The 20,808-nt window shown below is 36.9% G+C and overlaps 2 protein-coding genes across 3 annotated transcripts in view; both read left to right on the forward strand.

Annotated features, from left to right (window-relative positions):
- myo18ab (myosin XVIIIA b) overlaps nucleotides 1-20,808 on the forward strand; it is a 54,877-nt gene that overhangs the window by 13,699 nt on the left and 20,370 nt on the right. For both annotated transcript variants that reach the window (XM_088426888.1, XM_088426889.1), the window contains exons 3-17: nucleotides 11,748-11,835; nucleotides 12,552-12,658; nucleotides 12,763-12,939; nucleotides 13,299-13,509; nucleotides 14,057-14,199; nucleotides 14,314-14,414; nucleotides 15,072-15,135; nucleotides 15,264-15,408; nucleotides 16,370-16,537; nucleotides 17,224-17,314; nucleotides 17,625-17,817; nucleotides 18,111-18,197; nucleotides 19,406-19,547; nucleotides 19,805-19,964; nucleotides 20,148-20,334. In XM_088426888.1, coding sequence (XP_088283014.1) covers nucleotides 11,748-11,835; nucleotides 12,552-12,658; nucleotides 12,763-12,939; nucleotides 13,299-13,509; nucleotides 14,057-14,199; nucleotides 14,314-14,414; nucleotides 15,072-15,135; nucleotides 15,264-15,408; nucleotides 16,370-16,537; nucleotides 17,224-17,314; nucleotides 17,625-17,817; nucleotides 18,111-18,197; nucleotides 19,406-19,547; nucleotides 19,805-19,964; nucleotides 20,148-20,334 — 2,064 coding nt within the window. The remainder of the gene's footprint in view (nucleotides 1-11,747; nucleotides 11,836-12,551; nucleotides 12,659-12,762; nucleotides 12,940-13,298; nucleotides 13,510-14,056; nucleotides 14,200-14,313; nucleotides 14,415-15,071; nucleotides 15,136-15,263; nucleotides 15,409-16,369; nucleotides 16,538-17,223; nucleotides 17,315-17,624; nucleotides 17,818-18,110; nucleotides 18,198-19,405; nucleotides 19,548-19,804; nucleotides 19,965-20,147; nucleotides 20,335-20,808) is intronic.
- LOC148415745 (uncharacterized) lies at nucleotides 4,254-5,591 on the forward strand. Its single transcript, XM_088427720.1, has 4 exons — nucleotides 4,254-4,262; nucleotides 4,309-4,341; nucleotides 4,609-5,409; nucleotides 5,502-5,591. Exons 1-4 carry the CDS (start codon nucleotides 4,254-4,256, stop codon nucleotides 5,589-5,591), a joined length of 933 nt encoding a protein of 310 aa, XP_088283846.1.

Here is a 20,808-nt window from a genome sequence, read left to right on the forward strand (position 1 = left end):
ATTTATTGAAGAAAAAAAAGGAATGTATGTGTGTGTGTTTGTGTACGTGAGTGATTAAATAAGTAATTTCATTCCCAAAAGGAGGCGCTGTAAAGAATAAAGGAAACCACTGTATTGTTGGGATATATAATTTTGTCCGTATTGCACATTACTACTTGATGTGTTTTATTAAAGAATCGCTTACTTTTATGGCCATTTTTGGCCACTCATACATGTAAACAAGTTATTCCAATTTTGACCCAAACCTGAATTTTAACTGCATGTAAACAAATACACTGGTGTTGAGCTAGGCATCTACAAGCTTTAGCCTGATCCTTTTGGGCTCTTACTCTCATTTACTGAATATTGTATGTAAATGCATTGTCTATATTGTAACATATCCATTTACCGATATCCATATAAACTAAACGAAATATTAAAAAATAAATCAATAAAAAATGACACTGTTACTAGGGTTTTGGACCTCCCTGATGCCCCAAGATGGCGTTTAACACATTTTAACATCATAGCGTTAACAGGAGAGTATCGTCTTGGTTGTGTTACAGCCAAGCATTCACTTGAACACACGTGCACGCTCAGAAGCAGCTGAGCTGACACCAGCTGTATTGGTTTGTCCCACTGCCAAGTGGACTGTGTGAGTGTTGGGTTGCTCATGGCAGGCCTCCTCTGACTGAAGAGAGGAGATTTCTATTTTTACTCCTACACAGTACCCTCATATCACAACAGCTGTCCCCACATCTCCTGTCTGTCCGGTGTCAGGAATAGCCGACCTATCAGCGCTCTCACCCTCTCCAGTCCTGCATGCTCTCTCCGCGCTCCATCTTGTTGCCTGCTCCCAGCCCTTAAAGTTTAACTACTTTTGAATCTGACCGCAGAAGAAACTGGATTTTTGGAATTACTTCACTAGCAGGTAACCTATTGGAAAATGTGTTTAAAAAAAAATAGGGGTCTTCAGAAAAAACATGAACTCCGGTAACGCTATTTTTAGAATAGGTAGTTGAAGTTGTCAGCTTGTATGGCCTTTCATTTTGAAAGAAGCAGACATTTATCCCTCTCCATTTATATGTTGAAGTCAAGACTGTTTCAAGGGTTTTTCTCTATTAAAAGATGATGGTCTAGAGAACGTTTTTGAGATTACGTTGTGTGGCTTGAATTAGGAAATTGGTTTTTCTCTGTGATTGTAATGGTTTATATGTACAGCCAATTCAGTAATGATTTAGTTGTATAGTGTGAAACGTTTTCAGAATTTTTTTTAGTTTGTGAGAAACTGTTCTTCAAGGAATTAATTATGCGATTTTTTTTTTTTATATATCAGTATGAAATGATCACACCTCTTTTGGGCGGGTGCGGTTGGAGTACATGTAAATTGTTTTGGATCGACGTGTTTAACTTTTGTTTTTTTAATTGTCCGCTATGTTTTATGTTACTTTTGGTTTCGCAGTGTAGCTTAACATGATTCAGTATATTTATACTATGACATTAAGTCATTTTTTTTTAAAATACGTAATTGAGATTCTTTGAAATAATGATCATCTTTGATAAAATTAGATGTTGATCATATACCTGGGGTGTCTTACTTTTATAATGTCATTTTATTTATGTGCGCTCAAGTATCGAGTCAGTGAAGGCAGATATTTCTAGTTAACCACCAGTAGATATTAAGCATGTCAACATTCAGTAAACATGAAGCAGCTGCCATGTACATACGGTATGAGTCATCAACATTTTTTTCCATTTGTAGCAATTACAACCCTCTTGTAGAATTTCTTCAGAGGTTATTTTAGTCTCTTCACCTGAATTAGTTTTTGTTTCTGATTATTGAATGAAAAGGTAATTATACAAACAAATACAAAAGCAACAAGCATAAACTACTTAGTAACATTTTGTGTTAGTTTATTTTTCATTGTAATAGCTCAGTGGTATTATGTTGTATCTTTAGACTTAATTCCATTTCATTGATATAGCTAAATGGGGTTATGTTGTACTGTAATAGAATATGTTCTAAATAAATAAATAACCTCTAAAAAGTAGTATACTTTTGTGTTCTAGTGTTACTACCCAAAATGTGTACAGTACTAAGTCTTAGAATAACAATCTTGTTGTTGTTGTTTTTTGTTAGTGGTTATTTTTTTAAACTGTCAGATATTCTAATAATGTCAGAAACAACAGTACGTGTTAGATAATAGTTGGTCTGAATTGATCTGATATGTGCTACAAATGCATACATAATGTATTTAGATACATACATAAAATATATTTCTTTCAGAACTAATTAGAGATTAGAACATAATCATTAGGAGTCAAACTGGATCAGTTCATCTCATTCTATAAAATGGGTTACAAACATTACGCAACACCAGTAAGAGGGATTATTGATGACTGCATTGTAGCTATGTAAAGTAGTCCTCACATAAATTATGATGATGGTGTTATTTCAGCATCACCCCATGTAGATGGCCTTTTCAAACCGACAGACAGACCGACACTATGTCTTTATAACCCAAAAATAAGATGGTTAGTCAGCGTGTTGTTCATTCACCCCAAACAAAACCCACTGACGCAAAGCCAATGATAGGATGCTTTGCTCTACAAGTTCTTAAAGGGGGCATCAGATGAAAATCAATCCTGTGTATAGTTTCAGTAATAGAGTTTTTCAGTTACTCTTTATAGCGAGCTATGAATTTCATAGCCTTTATAGTATAACTTTAGATGAAACTATTTTTGTTTTGTTTTTAATAATCGCGTTATCATGGGAAACAATATAACCTATAGGTAATGTTGAGTTATCCCCTATCTGTTTAGCCAAACTACTACCAGCATTTTGTGGGTCAGGGCACCCAGAGCACACTTCTTTGAGTTCCATCACACATTTGTTGACACAGTTCCAAAATTAGAAATACAGCATGGCAGAACTTCTGTTGAATGGACAGCTCTCACGATTATTTACACCCTTTGAGTCTTCTTTGAATCCAACATACTTGACTTTGTAATGTGGACGAAAGTTAGAATATTAGCTGAAAATCCCATGCAGGCACTGGGAGCTCATGCAAACTCCAGAAAGAAAGGCAAGAGCCAAGAGTCGAACTCCATATAGAACTATGATGTACTTTAGCTAAATGCTTTTAGACTTCCAAAACACAACCTCACACACTTGCACACAGGAGCACAGATTTACGCTCACACCCATTTTTTGTCAAATGTAAATATTTTGAAGTGGTTTATGTGAAGAGACCTTGTTAATACCAAACTTGTAGATGCATTCTCCATCTTTTGTTTTTCACTTTGGAGGTTGTCAGTTGTTAGTAAATAATGTTCATGTTCCTTTCCTGTGTGTCAGTGCCACCCATGCTAAAGGCACTCCTTTAGGTGTAATGGGGTGTTCATTATATTTGCTACAATGCTCTTGAACTTTGTCAAGAATATAATCCATTCACTTTGAGATACTCATTTAGTATGTCACATTCTTCCTGATCCCACAGCCCATGACAGCAGATCAACCAACATGGCATTTTCATCTCGTTTTTCCTTCTGGGAGCAAAAGGGAAGTCTCATTTAGAATTTTCACAAAGCATCTTAACCTAGCATGGTGTTTTGCATTAACACACCTTCACTTGTAGCGTGCCCCAGTCTCTCGCACTATAAGACGCATCTTCAATGAATGGCCTATTTTAAAGCTGTTTACGTTTATAGGGCGCACTGCATTATAAGGCACATAGAATAAAAGCAACAGCAGTGGCTGTGGTTGCCTTATGCATCCACTAGATGGAGCTGCGCTAAAAGGAATGTAAACAAAACAATCAGCTAAGTTAGTTAAACGTTTCAATCAGAAATTAAGAATAAAGATGATTTGTGAAAAATACTATCTGAAGCACGGAGAAAAAAATCTCGCTTGATTAATATTAAAAGACTGTTTGGATCAATGCCAAAACAAATCAAGAATTTAAAATAATATAATTATGATTCAAATCGATGTTAAACATAAATAATAATTAAATACATTCATAGCTGAAATGCAGAGGTAAAAATTGAAGAATTTACATGGTGACTAAGTTATTTTCTTTTTTTGCCAACCAAAAATGACAACTCTCGGTTTATGCACTGTATAAGGCACATCGGACAGGCGCGATGTTAAGTGTGGGGCTAAGTTTTTAGATTTATGCATGGTATTTATTTATTTGTAGTGCGAATGTCAGTCAAGCCTTCCCATCTGATTGTGTGATGCATGTTTTGTGGTTTGCATGGGTTGGTGAACAATGCTTAAGGTGAAGTATTTAGGTTATATTCTCTCATTTGTATTAAATCATTCAGGTGAAAGAGGAGAATAAGCCAGACTCCAAAAATGTGAGTGATTTATTTTTTTAAAAAGATACGTTAGTCACAACATAACAATTCAGGTCTGATTTAGGCTTGTCAATAAATTTCGGATTGATAACCAAGAATAATGATTACATTTTTTTAATCATTTATCATTAACATTCTACCGTATCATTTTTCTTTTTTTTTTTTGAGGAATTCACATTACAAATTCAGTCTCAAATTTTAGATGGCTAGCGACATGATACTTGAGCTTCCTTCTTATATCCGTCCTTTTTCCTTCTCTGTGAGTAGTCAGATAGTGATGGGCTGTCCAACCGAGCCAAGTCTGTGTCTGCTCTTGACCCTGGGAGGGGCTTATACCGGACATTGAGCCCACCGGCAGTTTCTTCTTCTGAAGTGGCTGGTCGAGTCAGTAGTCCCTCGCCACCTAAAGTGAGGACACCTGTTAAAGTGCCAGAACGTTTTAAAAGCCCTGAGCCACCATCATCATCATCATCATCAAAGATGGCAGAGCGATTCAGAAGTCCTGAAACAAGACATAATTCTGTGCCTTCAAACCTAGTGTTTAACGGTAAACACGAACAAAATGGTGTTTTGGATAAAAGCACAGTCAATGGCACTGCCAAAGATAATGTCACAGCAACATGCGCCAGCTTGTCGGACTCAACAGATGATCAAGGTCTAACCCGCAAGAAAGTGGTGAAGGTAGTACGTCGTGTTGTAAGGAAAGTCCTGCCCTCAGGAATAGAGGACACGACTGCACCGACACATGCATCAGAAATTCCAGAAGTAGCCAGAAATGGTATTGCTCCATCTTCTGTGTCCAAGGGCCCTCTAATGTCTGCATTCTCTTTCAAACATGACACAATCAAAACAGAAGACAAAGATGACATTTCTCGGGGACTGACCAATTTGATGGCAAGAGGTAGGACAAGGGAACCTCGATCAAGAATACGCAAGGATGATCATCTAGAAACAAAAGAAATGGAAAAGCAAAATGAAAACAAGGAGGAAAAGCAAGTTGAGACCAAAGAAGAGTTGGAAAAAGATACAGTCTCGCTGAAGTCAGAAGAGGGCAATTTAAATCCTCCAGTACAGTGTCCAGGAGGCCCCGTTACAGAAACAGGAACGTCTTCAAATAAATCTGTTCCATCTCCACGTTTTACAAAGTCCTCTCATTCCAGACCTACATCATTGCCACAGGTTGTTGGCTTTATCCCAGCACCCAAGCCTACGTCTTTATGTCCGCCTCCAGGCTTTATACCTATTACTAGACCAACAGCTTCTACAAAATCCATCCCTACCAAAGCAGCAGTTACAATCAGCCCAAAAAAGTCCTCCCTAAATCCTCCATGTCATTCTAACTCAATTGTTCAGCCCACCAAAGTGCACAGTCCCCATCCACGCGTCAGCTCTAGCCCTCAGCCTCCCCCATCGGAAACCAGTCCTGTTCATCCCTCAGCTGTCCGAAAACAAGAGGTATTGTCTAATTGTTCTTTCGGTAAGAATAGTTTTCATTTAGAATTGTAATAACATTTGGGCAGTGCCAGCTGTAAAATTAGCACAATTCTTCAAAACCTGAATGAAAATCCTTTGAGGTCAAAAGTATCGATCGTTTAATTTGAAAGTTAGTTTTACAACATGAGTATCTGGTATCCAGTGTATTATCTATTTCATCTGCACATCTCAAGTTTGAATATGGTAATTTGCCTAAGTTTTGCAAAACAAAAAAAGCTACCTGGGCGGACAAGGTATGAGATGGTATTAACAAGGCCTCACCGAAAGTTCTGTTTGAAATCAAAGTTAAACAAGTCCACATCGCTGACACCAGTATCATGCTCCAGACATCTGATAAGGCGTTTGTTGTCAAAGGCAAGCAGGATTAAAAGAAATGCAGCCCAGAGACAGCAGCAAGGAGGTATTCGGATACCTTGACCAATGTAAATGGTGAAATCCAGACTGAAATATTTCACACATTAAGAAGATTAGTTTAGTAAGTCAATAAGACATTTTATTTTCTTTCTTGAGAAGTGTAGAAGCTTTAAGAGCTACAGTACTGCTAACCTTTAGCAGTCTAAAATGGCTTGAAAACTGAGGTCAAGAGAGGGTTGACAGGATAGACACCGGCAAGTGTGAAACTAGCAGGGAACATGCGAGAAGCTATAAAACATAATTATCCATATCACTGGGAAACAATTTGAATTAGTTATTTTCAATTTGAATTAGTTTTCTATGCTGATTAAAACCAAAATTGGCATGATGATTCCAAAATTGTAGTTAGTTTTTTTTTTTTTATCCCCAAACACAGTTTTTTTCTCCACATCTTACCAGATAAGCAAAATTCTACAGACTAGCTGTAGTGCGATTTATCCCCTGATAATTAATTATCAGGTTAATTATCAAGATGATTTATCCTCATCTACAGATACATGTATACATGTCAATGTGTTTCTGCAGTCGCAATTAACTCGCAGACTCCCAATAGGTCAGTACTATATATCAGTACCTGCAAACAAAGTTATCATAATTGCATAATAGCATAATGGCATAATAGGAATTAACACAGTTAGTGATGAATTTTCTCCTAACCTTGTAACATGGACTTATTGTTGTCGGTTATATCACTATAATTATGCAAAGGAGTAAGTAATATTTTGAAATATTTAACCATGTAAACAAACAGTATCTGGCGTATCATCATTTTTTTTTACCCACAAAACATCTAAAAATAATTTGCTCACAATTTATGCATATGGATTACAAAAGCAACATGCATATAAACATAATATTTCTTTACTCGCAAAGAAATGTGAAGAGAGTTACGAAAGGGTCAGCCATTTTGAAAGTCCCAACTACGGCACGTAAGAGTCACTCTCTCTGCCAACTTCAACAGTTCTAAAATTGCTGTCTTCAACTCTCTGTATAGCTTTCGGACAGCAACTTCAGACATGTATTTTTAAGTTGGTATTGCATATCAGGATTCGAATGTCTGTACCATCTTCTGAAACTGCTTATTTTCCTCTTCACATAGAGGTCACTGCACCTGAACGTGTCGATTTGATTGGATTTGTGACTCAGAGGATAGCTGAATCCATATGGAATTATATGATCGTGTGTGCGTATGCGTGCGAGAGTGTGTTTGTGTGGAGGGGGGGTTGTAAGTATACCTCAATGCATTGATGCATCAGAATTTTTATTTTATTTTAGCATTGTTTAGAGCTTTTATTTGAGTTCATATAGAAATATTGGGTACCGCCCCCTACGCAAAAGACTTGTGGATGATCGCTGTGCTGAATTGCACATTTAATAGTTTGATGTCAATATTTTTTGTTTGCGTGTGAATACGTGCAATCGCAATGATCATTCCTTCAGAAAAGCTTTTTACTGAAAATAATATAGATAACATAAATGGTGTAAGGAAGTTTTTCAAGAAAGTTTTTTTTTAAATAAGTTTGTTGTGCACAATCACATGTTTTTTTTGCTTCAGTGCAGGATGGGAAACGTTTTTAAATGTTTGGACTAAGGCGTAGGCTACATGTAGCTGGGTTTGTTGGTAATGGGAGGTAAATGTCTGCGTTCTGCCATGTCTTCCACACGCATTCTTCGGATCTGCGTTTTCCTATAACACTAATAAATGGGGTTTTACGCCATCACTCTACACACATCACTTACACACATAGTTCAAGCAAGTTGCTCTCGTCTTTGTTTACTACACGTGTACTACTCATTTGCTCTGTGTCTGATATAAAATCACACAGCTCCATATCCACTTTGGATTGTGATTTAAAAAAAATAAGAAGTATATGCCAGGCGTCTTGTTTTTTTTCCTTTTTTTTTTATTTATAGGCTTTGCTTGTTTGTTGCAAAATGTGACTAGTTGTTATTGAATATTACATTTTTTTAAATACATTTGGAAAAAAAACTTCTGCCACCTAGTGGTTTGGCATGCCTGTAAATGTATTTAAAAATCTAATGCGTTTTGTACAGAGGCTATTTGTTTAAACAAGCACATCTGTATGCAAGGAGATATTTGATACAAGAAAAGGGGAAATATGTGGGTTTGGAGTCATGTAGACAAGGCCTAAATAAATGTTTAATCCTTCTTTTGGCAGCGATACCCTCAGTCAAATGTTTCGTGGAGTTACAGATAATGCTTGCGCAAAGGTCTGAGACACTTACTTGAAAGTCATTTGCTTTGGGGTTCACCTACTTTCGCCACCGTCCACTGTGGATGTTTACATAGTGTGTTCGATTAAAATCTGAAAACATGTACTGCAATTATTTTTGCATCATTAATTCTAGCAGGGTCCTTTGTCTTTTGTGACTTGGATAAGATCACCTTTTTGTCTAATTTGTGCAGTCAGTTAGGCAACTCTAAAGGTTTTGTATACTATGTACCATGTTGGGTGAAATTTTTGGAGGCACTGTTATTGATATAAAATTAATCTGCAGTTTATTCCTACTATACTATTATTATTTCTCTAGCTAGTTGATACTTGAGCTGGTCATCATTTTTACTGGGCTATCATCCCTAAAAATCTGACTATAATTAGTTTTACATTGTTTGCATCAGTGCTTTGAAGTGAATGTGACAATGTTTGACCTATAGGAGACACCAAACACTCACACTGAGGAGGCTCAAAAACGGCTAATGAGGATCTTCAGCGCCCCAGTAAATGTTCCCACTATCCCTTTGCGTTGTGTGAAGTGTCTTGTATTATTTTTGTATCTTGTTTGCAGCAATGTTTTTATGGTGTGTTTGTAAATACAATTGGACAATTTTAACTAAATCAGCATGTTGAGCTCAACTGGTTGTCATAGTTAAGAAATTGCTTGTATTTTGTCTTTGATTTGACAGCATCCCTGAATATTGTCACATAATTCACATCTTAACCTGGTTGCCATGCCTAATATACTTAGTACTACATATATTTAAAGAGATACACAGCAAAGGAAAGTGAATGCAGAGCATCTAACATACTCCCGTCTGTGGTACCAGTGTAATGAGATCCTATTTGACTTTACCACTTCAGTCTCTTCTTTAGTAACCCCCTTAGTCATGTCTTGTATTTCAATGGATGACATCATTCTCACCTTTACTTGTCTTTTGAAAACTGAAACGGAATAATATAAACGGTCAATAAATGGATTCAATTTATACTTAAGAATAACAACAGGCCTTCACAGCATCAATAACCCTACCCTCACAAGCAAAGTCTTTGAACTGGGTTGTGCAAACTTTCTGTATTTGCTATACCTTCATAAGGAAGACAACCTTTCTCTTCACTCTCTTGGCATTTAATTTCATGTCCCTATTGAATGCTAGAAGACATGTTTTTATGTCTGTCAAGAATTGTGACACTATTTAAGACATTTGCACGTTTCACTTTTTTTTCTTAAATTCTTCTCATCTAATGTTATGTGTTGACCTTGTATTTTTCTTTTCCCTCTTCTTTCTCACTCCCTTCCAATGGTTTCCTCACATTTTTCACTTTGGCTGTGATTGTGTCTCTGTGGCTGTTGCGGCTAAGCTGGAGCCGCCAGTCACCAATTCGTCTGCTGTTCAATCTGCTGCCCTTGTTGGCTCACAGGCCCCAAATCCCCTACAGGTACCAGAGCTGATCTCAAATTGACCCCTATGATTGGGTTCTTTTTTTTTTTAACCATTTTGTACTGTAAGTACTAAAGTAACCACGTACTTGAGTTTATTAAGTATTAAATTACACAATTACTTTGTGTAATTATGTACTAAGGTAATCGATTACTTCATGTACTTAAGTACTACAATAATAGATTCCTTGGTTACTAAAGTAATCAGTGTCTTTACATAATCAAGTCATTGATTACTTTACCACTTGATTACCTAAGTAATTGATTACTCTAGCTCTTAATTGATTTGGTACCAGCCATTTTTTGACCCATATTTTCAACAAAAACTTGAAAAAATTGGGAAAAAAGGGTACCTGGGATTGAATATCTGGTTCCTGGGGAAAAAAAAAAAAAAGAAAATGGTGTGTCTTTGTGGTTGAATGAGTTAGTGTACTTTGATCATCACATCATGGTCATTTTGTTTGTCTGTGTGCTTGTTGACTTAAATCAATGATATTGGGTCGTTTAATTTACGACTAGAAGAAAAAATGAATCACTCTGAAAATGTACTTATTGGCTGATTAGCACAGAGCCAAGGTATTTGATACAGACTTGTTTTCGTCTTTTATTTTTGGTCTATTTTAGTGTTCATTAAACAGTATACAAACTCTTTCTCCTAATAGTACATTTATAGTATGATTTTGTTATATTGTTTTTTTGTTATGATCCTTTGACTAGAGCTTTCGTGATAAAGTGGTTTGAGAATATGAAACTGTTTCTAGCCAACTGTCAAGTGTCAAAAGACACTCGCCTGGACATTGTAACCAAAATAAAAAACAAACAAACAAAACAAACACACATTCACACACACACACATTATGCAAGCACACTATATCTTTTTCAGACTTTATTGTATATATATATATATATATATATATATATACTGCCTAGCACTGTTTTTGAAAATATAAAAATGAGTTAAAATGGGTCAAACTGCCAATTACTATCTCAAAATTACATCAAATTACTCTCACTGTCAATAGGAAATGACATCTTTTATGTTTAAAACCTACTGTGTTCATTTATTTTTATTATACCTTTTCTCATTTTTTGCTTATATCTGAACTTTGACTTTTTGCTGGCCTAAGGAAATAGTGGAAGAGGACCCTGTAGCTCTCCTTCAGTCATCTCATGCGGTTTCTAAACAGTCCCAGGTCTGACCTGCACGATGCCTCAGTTCACATCTCCACACCTGACCCTTAATCACGAATCACTGTTCAGTGCTGTGTTATATTCACCCATTTTTGCCTGCTGATTGAAGTTTTTTCAATTCACCTTTTTATCATACTTAACTTAAAGGGGACATATTATGGTAAATAGATTTTTCTGTCGTTTGTAAACAAGTGGTGCTTCTGGTGTGCCTACTCATTAAATATGAATAAACAACCAAAGACATTTTTGTTAGTTGCCTATTTGGTGAAAAGATCAATAGAACATTGCGGCTGTAAATTGAATACTCAGAAGAATGTCAGACATTAAGATGCCATGGTACTGTTTGTATCGGTGAAAATGAATACAATGTCTCCTTTAAGATATCCCTATTTTTTAATTGTGTTTGTACTAGTGTTTTGACTGATTGCTGACGTGTTTTCCTCACAAACAAAACTTAAGGAGCATATTTTGCTCAATAGAATTTCGTCCACATTTATTCACTGCATGACCCAACTTTAGTAATGGATAGTCTTGAATTGGAAAATCCAGTTGTTGCAGAAAGACATGTGACTGACGGAATAAGTTGTCAAGTCTCCTTCATGATGCCTTTTTGTCTCTTGGTCACTTAGGTAAAGACAGAGGAGCAGATAGCTGCAGAGCAGGCTTGGTATGGTTCTGAGAAAGTCTGGCTGGTCCATAAGGATGGATTCTCCTTAGGTGAGTTCACACTGTTTCACATACCAACACTCGCATAGTCATATGCAGCTGTGCACTATTACTAATGCGGCTTTGAAAGGCTTAGATTGCATGACATAATGACTGACAGCAACAATGAAAGAGACTAAGAAAGCCCACAGAACACTCTGACATTATTCTTGTCTGCTAGCTTAAACCAAGGATGTCTGGGTTAGTGACTTGTTACGACTTGGCTGCAAATACTATATCCAAAGATGCATTTCATGCTGCCATTAAAATTGTTAAAGCGAGAGCAGAAGAGAAGATGCACTCTTGCAAGTTGACATATAGTCCTGTGACATAAGTGTGATGAATTACAGAAATAGGTCAAAGCCAGGGAGAGTGGTGTGTGTGTGTGTGTGTGTGTGGGGGGGGGGGGGGGGGTGCACACAGCTGTTTGAGTTACAAGGGGACTAGCATTCTTAGGAAGTACACTCTCGAGTATGTTCTTAGGAAGACCGTACTCGCCTAGTCGACAAGACTCTAAATATTGAGAAGTGGCATACAACTGCCAGAGATATTAATATGTAGTAGCAACAATTTAGAAAAATAATATTGTTAGAAATTGAATTGCTCTTCATTGGCAAACCCTTATGTCATCATGTACTGTAGATCCCTATATGTGTAGAGTAACAGCTTCATCATACAAGCGTATGATGGTTAATATGGAATAATTGCCTTCTTTGCTCTATTCTCAGCAACGGTGGTAAAGACAGAGCCAGGCTCCCTGCCAGAAGGCAAGGTGAAAATCAAACTAGAGCATGATGGGGCAATACTTGATGTGGATGAGGACGACATTGAAAAGGTGAGTCTATGTCAAAGTTTGTTAGCACACCCACATATCATATTTTTGCTCATATCTTATATGGATGGCATAATTTATTTTCTTAATAAACCTGCTTATTTCAGGCCAACCCTCCATCGTACGATCGATCAGAGGATCTGGCTTCACTGCTGTATCTTAATGAATCCAGTGTGATGCACTGCTTGCGGCAGCGTTACGGAGGAAACCTCATCCACTCCTACGCTGGACCCAACATGGTGTTCATAAACCCCGTCAGCACAGCCTCCATGTATTCAGAAAAGGTAACTGAGGTCTGGGAAGTCAAAAAAGTAGAAGCTGATGTTTTGGGGTTTTTTGTTTCTTTTTTCTTTTTTTTTTTGGTGCTTTTTTTTTCTTTTGTTTTTTGTTTGTCATTCATTTTTCATTGTTTTTTTTTTTTTTTTTTTTTTAAAGTCTGTAAAACCCCTTGCCTTTACAGCTTATACACTTTTATAAAGAAGACGTGAACATATTCTCGTTCTCTAAAACTTTCTCCAAAAAAGGAAACGCTGTACTGTTATAAGCTAAAGTGTTTTTTTTTCTCAATAATATAGGCATACATAAATTGTCATATACTAATGACTATATACTGTATACTTTCCCTCCTCCTCCTCCCTGTCAGGTGATGCATATGTTTAAAGGGTGTCGGCGTGAAGACTCTGCACCACATATCTACTCTGTGGCCCAGTCTGCGTACCGTAATCTTCTCACCACAAGGCAAGATCAGTCGATTGTGCTACTAGGGAAGTCTGGCAGTGGAAAAACCACTAACTGCCAGCACCTTGTCCAGTATTTGGTATCTATTGCTGGAAGCACTGGCAAAATCTTCTCTGGTAAGCATGCCGTGAAGATTTTTTTTTTTTTTTTTTTTATGTACAATGTTGTTTTCAAGAACACAAAAAAAAAATAATTTCCGGACTATAAAGCGCACTTGATTTACAAGCCTTTTGAAGACTTCTGGTAAGAGTGGATTTTGTGACACTGCTCAATGCGGTCAGGATCTACTGGCATATGTAAGATATTTGCTCTGTTTGCATGTGGACAGTTTTGGTAAACAATTTCTCACTGCTCATCTTCATTCAAGGCTTCCACTGACCCATGTAAATGACTATGACCAGAATGAGTGTGATCTCGATTTTTGTTGTGTCATTGTAACCTCTTGGGTAATTTAATTGAAATTATAAACAATTGTATTCGTGGCATAACGCCTGGTCATAAAAATTCTTTTAAAGACGCAGTGTTCAAAGCATCTGAAAAAATGTAGCACCTTGTTGTTCTGAATCTATGGTAACCTGTTATTGTAACTAAATTCGCAAAAATGTATTTTGTGCATATTTCTGAATCTGATTTGTGTGTTAAAATTTTCATTTCTTTTCATAGCGGAAAAGTGGCAAGCAGTATACACAATTCTTGAGGCTTTTGGAAACACTTGCACCTCTATGAATGCCAATGCAAGTCGTTTCTCACATGTGGTGTCGCTTGACTTTGATCAAGCTGGACAGGTGGCATCTGCATCCATTCAGGTAATAAAAAATGCTCAATTCATAAAAATGTACAGTACTTAAAATAAAAAAAATGTGTAATTGAACAAAATAAAATAAAAAATGGTGCCTTCTGCTGTTTTTTTTTCTGCTTAGACAATGTTGCTGGAGAAAATGAGGGTGAGCAGAAGACCAGAGAATGAATCAACCTTCAACGTATTCCATTATATGATGGCTGGGGCTGACAGCACCCTGAGGTGAATATACTGTACTACTAAATAAATCTTGGTCGCCAAAATACAGTAGTTCAGGTGCCACATATTCCCTGGTCTTTGCGAGGGTTGTTTTGTACCAAGCAGTGATTGTCTACTGGTGTGTCGGCGGTTGCAAATCCATTTTGGGTGAGTTTGCAGACAGGTATTAAAAATGATAGGCCCTTGCCTTATTAACAAAACAACATATGACATTTCAAGGTTGTAGACAGTGTAAGGAAAAGACTCAGCTTTTATTTGGAAAGTACTGTAAATACATTTAACGACAGACAAGCATCAGAAACATTATTACTTGGGGTGTAACCAGCAGCATTTAAACAGCATTTCAATTAAAAAGTGCAATTGTGACTTTTATTGATTAATGAGTCAGATAGTGGTGGAAATTGGATTCCATAGCATACAGGCATTCATGTGTATGCCAAACTAATGTTTGCATAACAGTGGCCAAGTATCCATGCTTTTTGCCACAGATGCATTTTCATTTTCTTGTCTAAGGGCCACCCATATCATCATTTTTCTGTCATACAAAACATCCCTTTGTTGGTACCTACGTTTAGTATGTGAAAGTTTAACACATGAGAAGTATAAAGTATATATATAAAAAAAAATCCCCTCTGCAACTATTTTTGCTTTCTCTTACAGAACAGAGCTACACTTTAACCATTTGGCTGAGAACAGCACTTTTGGCATCATTCCACAGTCAAAGGTAATTACGTCAAGCTTTTTTTATCCGATTAAAAGGATCAGGTTTATAGATCCATACATATGGATCCTGCAACATTTTAGTTTCTGGATATTGGTGACCACATTTTGATCTGATCTTATCTTATGCAGCCCGAGGATAAACAGCGAGCATCCCAGCAGTTTACTAAGCTGCAGGCAGCTACGAAGGTGCTGGGCATTTCAAGTGAAGAGCAGAAGGCTCTGTGGCTTGTTTTGGGAGCCATTTACCACTTAGGGGCTGCTGGAGCAACAAAAGGTAGCAACATCTTATTATTTATTTAGTACTGATCCCCTCTGTTTTTATTTGTTCACATGACATTTGGCACTAAGCTCAAAACTACTAGGTTGGTCTGAAGATATACTCAAGGAAGATATTGTTGATGTGTCATTCTTAACTCTGAAGACAGCACCCTATATTTTATAGTCATTTGTATCCAGTCATTTTTGGAACTTAGTCGGAAATAAAAACCACAGTATATACAATGTGTATAAAAAAAAATCACCTAAATTCCCTAAAAAATCAATACATTATTGTTGGTAGTTAAAATTTGATATGGCTGTAGCAGAAGGACCAATCCATCACATATCTTTGTTATACAGAATGTTATACGTTAAGTACAAGCACCGCATGTTGATTTACAGTGCCGCCAAGTTTCAACCTTGAGCTTTGAACTTGCATGCTTTCCATGTGACTCTGTTTGGAAAGGGAAGTTTGAACTCATGTAACCTGGGATGCAAACGTGCGGTGATGAATTAGTCAGATTCTTGAATACTAATGCATATGTTTTTTTGTGCCAGAATTGATGAATCCATCAATTATTTTGTCTCTCTAACCACCTCTCTTTACTTGCATGTTTGCATGCTGCACCGTATTAAATGCAGACGGAGACGAAGGTAATGGGGAAAACAACACACACATTTTTTTCACTGTTACAGTTTTGTCGAACATATCTCATTTTCAGTTGTATTTTTGTTGCCTTTGTCACGCCTCCCAGTCTTTGAGTCATTTTCATATTTATTGCTTATGCTTTGTCCTTCTTTTCTTTATCTGGCCTGCCCCTCCTCCTCCCATTTTTTGGGAAACTCCACTTATGCTGTTGCTAGAAATTATTGAACGTTAAGTGTTTCCCATTTCATCAGCTGGATCTGAAATATTTCTTACTGAATAAGCAATATTATATTTATATAATTTATGTGACGTTTTGTCTACATTTTAGCTGGGCGCAAGCAGTTTGCTCGTCATGAATGGGCTCAGAAGGCAGCATACCTACTAGGATGCACCTTAGAAGAACTGTCTTCTTCTATCTTCAAGAACCAGACTAAAGGCATGAAACATTCCACCTCATTCAGAGGAGGACCAGATGAAAATAGCCGAGGTGACTCAGGTATACCATCATTGAGCTCATTTTCCTGCTTGCGTTCAATGCATTTGAAGGTGTGGGTTATCAGATGACTGATTTCTTTTTGCTTTTCTTGTATTTATTCATATCAATAATACAAGTTATGCAAAACTGTACTTGTCAATTTTCTTGACAACTGATACTATTTCTAGTCATGGCGGAGAGTTAGGACGTTTTATTCTTCTTGGAGTTGGGGGTTGTAACAGAAAATCTTTGAGTAGCACTGTGCAAGATTTTTTTTTTTAATTCTGTTATTATTATATTGATTTGGTCCTGTAGTAAATATTGCTTTGTGCTTTTGGAGAGCTAAACTATTCTCTTCCCCCAGAGCTATTGATGTTCTGTATAACCACAAAACAAAAGCAAACTGAAAATAACATTTCCACTCCTGTGAAACTATCATTTCCACTCCTGTGAAACTATGATTTCTTTTCCTATTCGATTTATTCTTTCTTCGTGTATAATTTATTTTATTTTTTGTTCATACAGTTAATATTCAACAATAAGAGCATTACAATTCAGTTGTATACCTGTGTACGTTGACAAGAATAGATTTTTGTTTGTTAAACTATAATCAATTGCCATTTTTAAGGATGTCTTTGGGAAGTGGTAGAATACATATTATGGTAAAACATTTTATTTATTTATTTATTTATTTTGTCTCATGTTAGCCTCAAAAGTCACTGCTCTGGAATGCTTGGAGGCCATGGCATCAGGACTCTACTCAGAACTCTTCACTTTGGTGATATCTCTGATAAACAGGTTACATTTTAATTTTGAATTCTCATTGTCTTTGTAAAAAATGCAGGAATGTTATAAATATTACATTTAACTTAAATCAAGAACGAATTACACAAAGGGTTTCTACATAATTTGTTAGCTTTTTTTCGCTCATATACAAGTACACTGGTATTAAGTGCACTGTTACAGGTACAAAGACAAGACTCTGTTTATCATATTCTTTGTCTTTGTTGTTTTGGTACAATTTAGAAAAATTGTCCAGAACTTCTTAAATAAATCCTAGATTAAAAAAAATATATATAATAATATCAGATGTTCAATCTGTTTTCAGAGCTCTGAAGTCCAGTCAACACTCTTTGTGCTCCATTTTGATCGTGGACACTCCAGGTTTCCAAAACCCTCGTCTTTCCCAGCAGCAGCGAGGAGCTACGTTTGAGGAGCTTTGTCATAATTACACCCAGGAGAGGCTACAGACCTTGTTTCATGAACGAACCTTTGTCCAAGAGATGGAGCGATACAAGGAGGTGCTGTTGGGCCATTAGTTACAAAACTGAATTGCGCAGTAACCGGAAATTAACATTCATGCAAGGAAACACATGAATACGTACTCTAACAATGGCCACAATAGTTTTGTTAATGTCTTTTTAGTTTCATTCTGTTTAGATTGAACTCATTCTGAATTATGTGATCCCCCCCAACGTTACAATGATCAGATTCTTTCAACCCAATCAAATCAAGTCTATAACTGAATATTTTCATGAATTATGGCTAACAGTGTAGTTGACTAACCCATCACCTTATCCCCTCCTGCATTTAGGAAAACATAGAACTTTCTTTAGATGACATAGAGTCCAGTCCTTCAGTGTCTGTAGCAGCTATCGACCAAGCGTCAGCTCAAGCTATGGTAAGGAGAATCCTTAACTTGTTGTGTGTTTCTGGAATCGTACTCACGTGGCTTGTTTTTCTCAATGAAAGATTCTTCCAGATGTGCCAAAACTATTTTAAAGTTCTTTTTGCTTTTTTGTTTTTCTTTTATGATGAGCAATTCAAGAAAATGGTCTAACCGAGCCTTATCGTTGACCCTGTTAAGTCAGTTAATATTAGAATTGGCAGGGATGGGCTCATCCTGGCAATGTGGCAGCTTTGGCAAAAAGTTGTTTATATTTTATTTTTTTTCCCTTCCCCAGTTGCAGTTAATGTAAATTTACAAAAGAGATTTAATAACATTGTTTTTAACATTGTCTTCAATTAGAAATACATACATGAAAGAAAAAGAAAAAGACTTTACACAGATCTGATCGGCCAGATCACAATTGGCCAATATTTCCTATATATTTCCAGGCTTTCTCTTGTTAGACATTGAGCTTTTCTTGAAAACCTTTTTGGTAGACAGGCGATGGCTCATTACCACTCTTGTTTTTTGTACACTTAGCTAGTCCCATGCCTCTATTCCTTCACTCCAAAAAATTATTGCAGCACAATAACAATCCAAATGTCTACCGTAATTTATTTTGGGAAGGCTGAAATCTAATTACATCGAGTGAATTTACAGTCACTCTTCAGTATCTCCTATATGATTGGTGAGACCAATTGGTTTTTGCTACATCCTGCAAAGACATGATTAGAATCTATACCTGCTGATTTTTGTTCTTATTCAATGTATAATCTTATTCCAGTTAAATATTTATTTGTAAACTGAAAAACAAAAACAGACAGAACATGATGCATTATGCGTACTTTGTTAGGCTGTTGCCTCAATCGTATACTCTGTCTGTCTTTGATTATGGCTTAATTTGACTGCTTTGCGCTTAATCCTTTCAGAATTATTTGAACATGAATAGGAATAAAATGTGTGAACTGATCCACTCTTTGCCTTTAGAAGGGGCCTCTCCCCTTTGCTCTCAGTATTTAGGCACTGTGCTAATTTGCACAGCAAAATGTCTGAACAATACAACATGTGTCTTTAAACACTGCTACTTAGAGGTCCAGTGCAACATTTCTTTTTCATTTTTTTAAAGAACTTGCACTGTTTTGGGGTAACAGGCAGGTTTGTCTTCATGTGGGTTTGTATATTTTTGGTAAAATTTCATCTATCTTCTCTGTAAATTTTAGGTTCGTACTTTGGCCAGAACTGATGAAGCCCGTGGCCTTCTCTGGCTGATGGAAGAAGAGGCAGTCAATCCTGGCGGTTCAGAGGACACCATGCTGGAAAGGCTTTTCAGCTATTATGGTTCAGGACAGGGAGAACGGAAAGGTGAAGTGTAACTCAATTCAATTTTGTAAATCAAAGTATCCTATTCCAATCAATGATGATCAAAAAGCAACAGAAAATCAAAACTAGACAGAGACAAATGACGCAATTCGCAGCTCTTGTTAGCATGTTAATATTCCATACGAAGTCACCATATACTTGAACTATATAAAAATCACACCACATAATTAGAAACACTGGACTAATCAACTCATGATACTCGACCATCAATTCAACAATGTTCACACTGTTTATTTTAGGAGCCAATCTGCTGATGCGAGGACAGAAGCCCCACCTCTTTCTGCTGGGCCACAGTCATGGAACGGATTGGGTGGAGTACAACACCCAAGGCTGGCTTAGCTATGCCAAGCAGAACCCTGCAGCCCAAAATGCAGCCACCCTGCTGCAAGACTCCCAAAAGTAAGACCTTATGATATTAAAATTGCATCACTGCTTCACATTTTGATGCCAACTTTCATCACCGGCCAAAACACTGTGAGCAAGCTTTCAAATAGGTTGCTGAAAATGTAGAGATAAAAGCCAAGTGAGTCTTTTATTCAAACTACATACATAATTCAATGCAATACTTTGTGTCCACCAAAGGAAAAATATCAGTGGGATGTTTTTGGGTCGAGCTAGTGGAGCGACGGTGTTATCAGGCTCCATAGCTGGTCTGGAAGGAAGCTCACAACTAGCCCTGCGACGGGCCACTAGCATGAGGAAGACCTTCACTACAGGTGTGGCTGCTGTCAAGAAGAAGAGTTTGTGTATCCAGGTTAAACTTCAGGTGGTAAGTAAAAAAACCCAACAAAAATAAAGGTGAAACTCATTACATGTTGTGTGTATGTGTACTGCATGTTCGTAATGCTTTATGACCTGGAATGACTGTGTGCACAAGATGCATGTATGCAATGTTTAGAATATTCATTTTCATGCAAACTTTTTCAAGGTTCAGCTCACAAATTATAAAATGAACAAGTTCGGTACATTGTTCATATTCAGTTCTTTTTTTAACTAGTTCATAGGCCCTCCAATGTGTTGCTGCGAGCCGTTACCTATATTTGCCACTAGTGCTAGGTGATATGGAAATATCTTCTTTCATGATTTGGGCCATCAACTCAACAATAGTCATAATTAACAGAGACACAGCAACGCCACAGTGCTTAACGTTGGTAGCCTACCTATTACGTCAATGTTATTATCTCTGTAAATTTAGAAACTGTGTATAGGAATCAAGACTTGGTCAAATTAATCTAGTGTAATA

Source organism: Hippichthys cyanospilos, chromosome 11, assembly GCF_059441005.1.
Source record: "Hippichthys cyanospilos isolate Australia breed blue-spotted pipefish chromosome 11, RoL_Hcya_1.0, whole genome shotgun sequence".
In the NCBI taxonomy this organism is placed as follows: domain Eukaryota; kingdom Metazoa; phylum Chordata; class Actinopteri; order Syngnathiformes; family Syngnathidae; genus Hippichthys; species Hippichthys cyanospilos.

What these genes read in the sequence shown, in the direction of transcription:
- LOC148415745 (XM_088427720.1), top strand. An exon ending in ATAAGCCAGACTCCAAAAAT is followed by an intron (nt 4,342 to 4,608) that starts GTGAGTGATTTA and finishes CTCTGTGAGTAG; the next exon opens with TCAGATAGTGATGGGCTGTC. An exon ending in AGGGCAATTTAAATCCTCCA is followed by an intron (nt 5,410 to 5,501) that starts GTACAGTGTCCA and finishes CTCTCATTCCAG; the next exon opens with ACCTACATCATTGCCACAGG.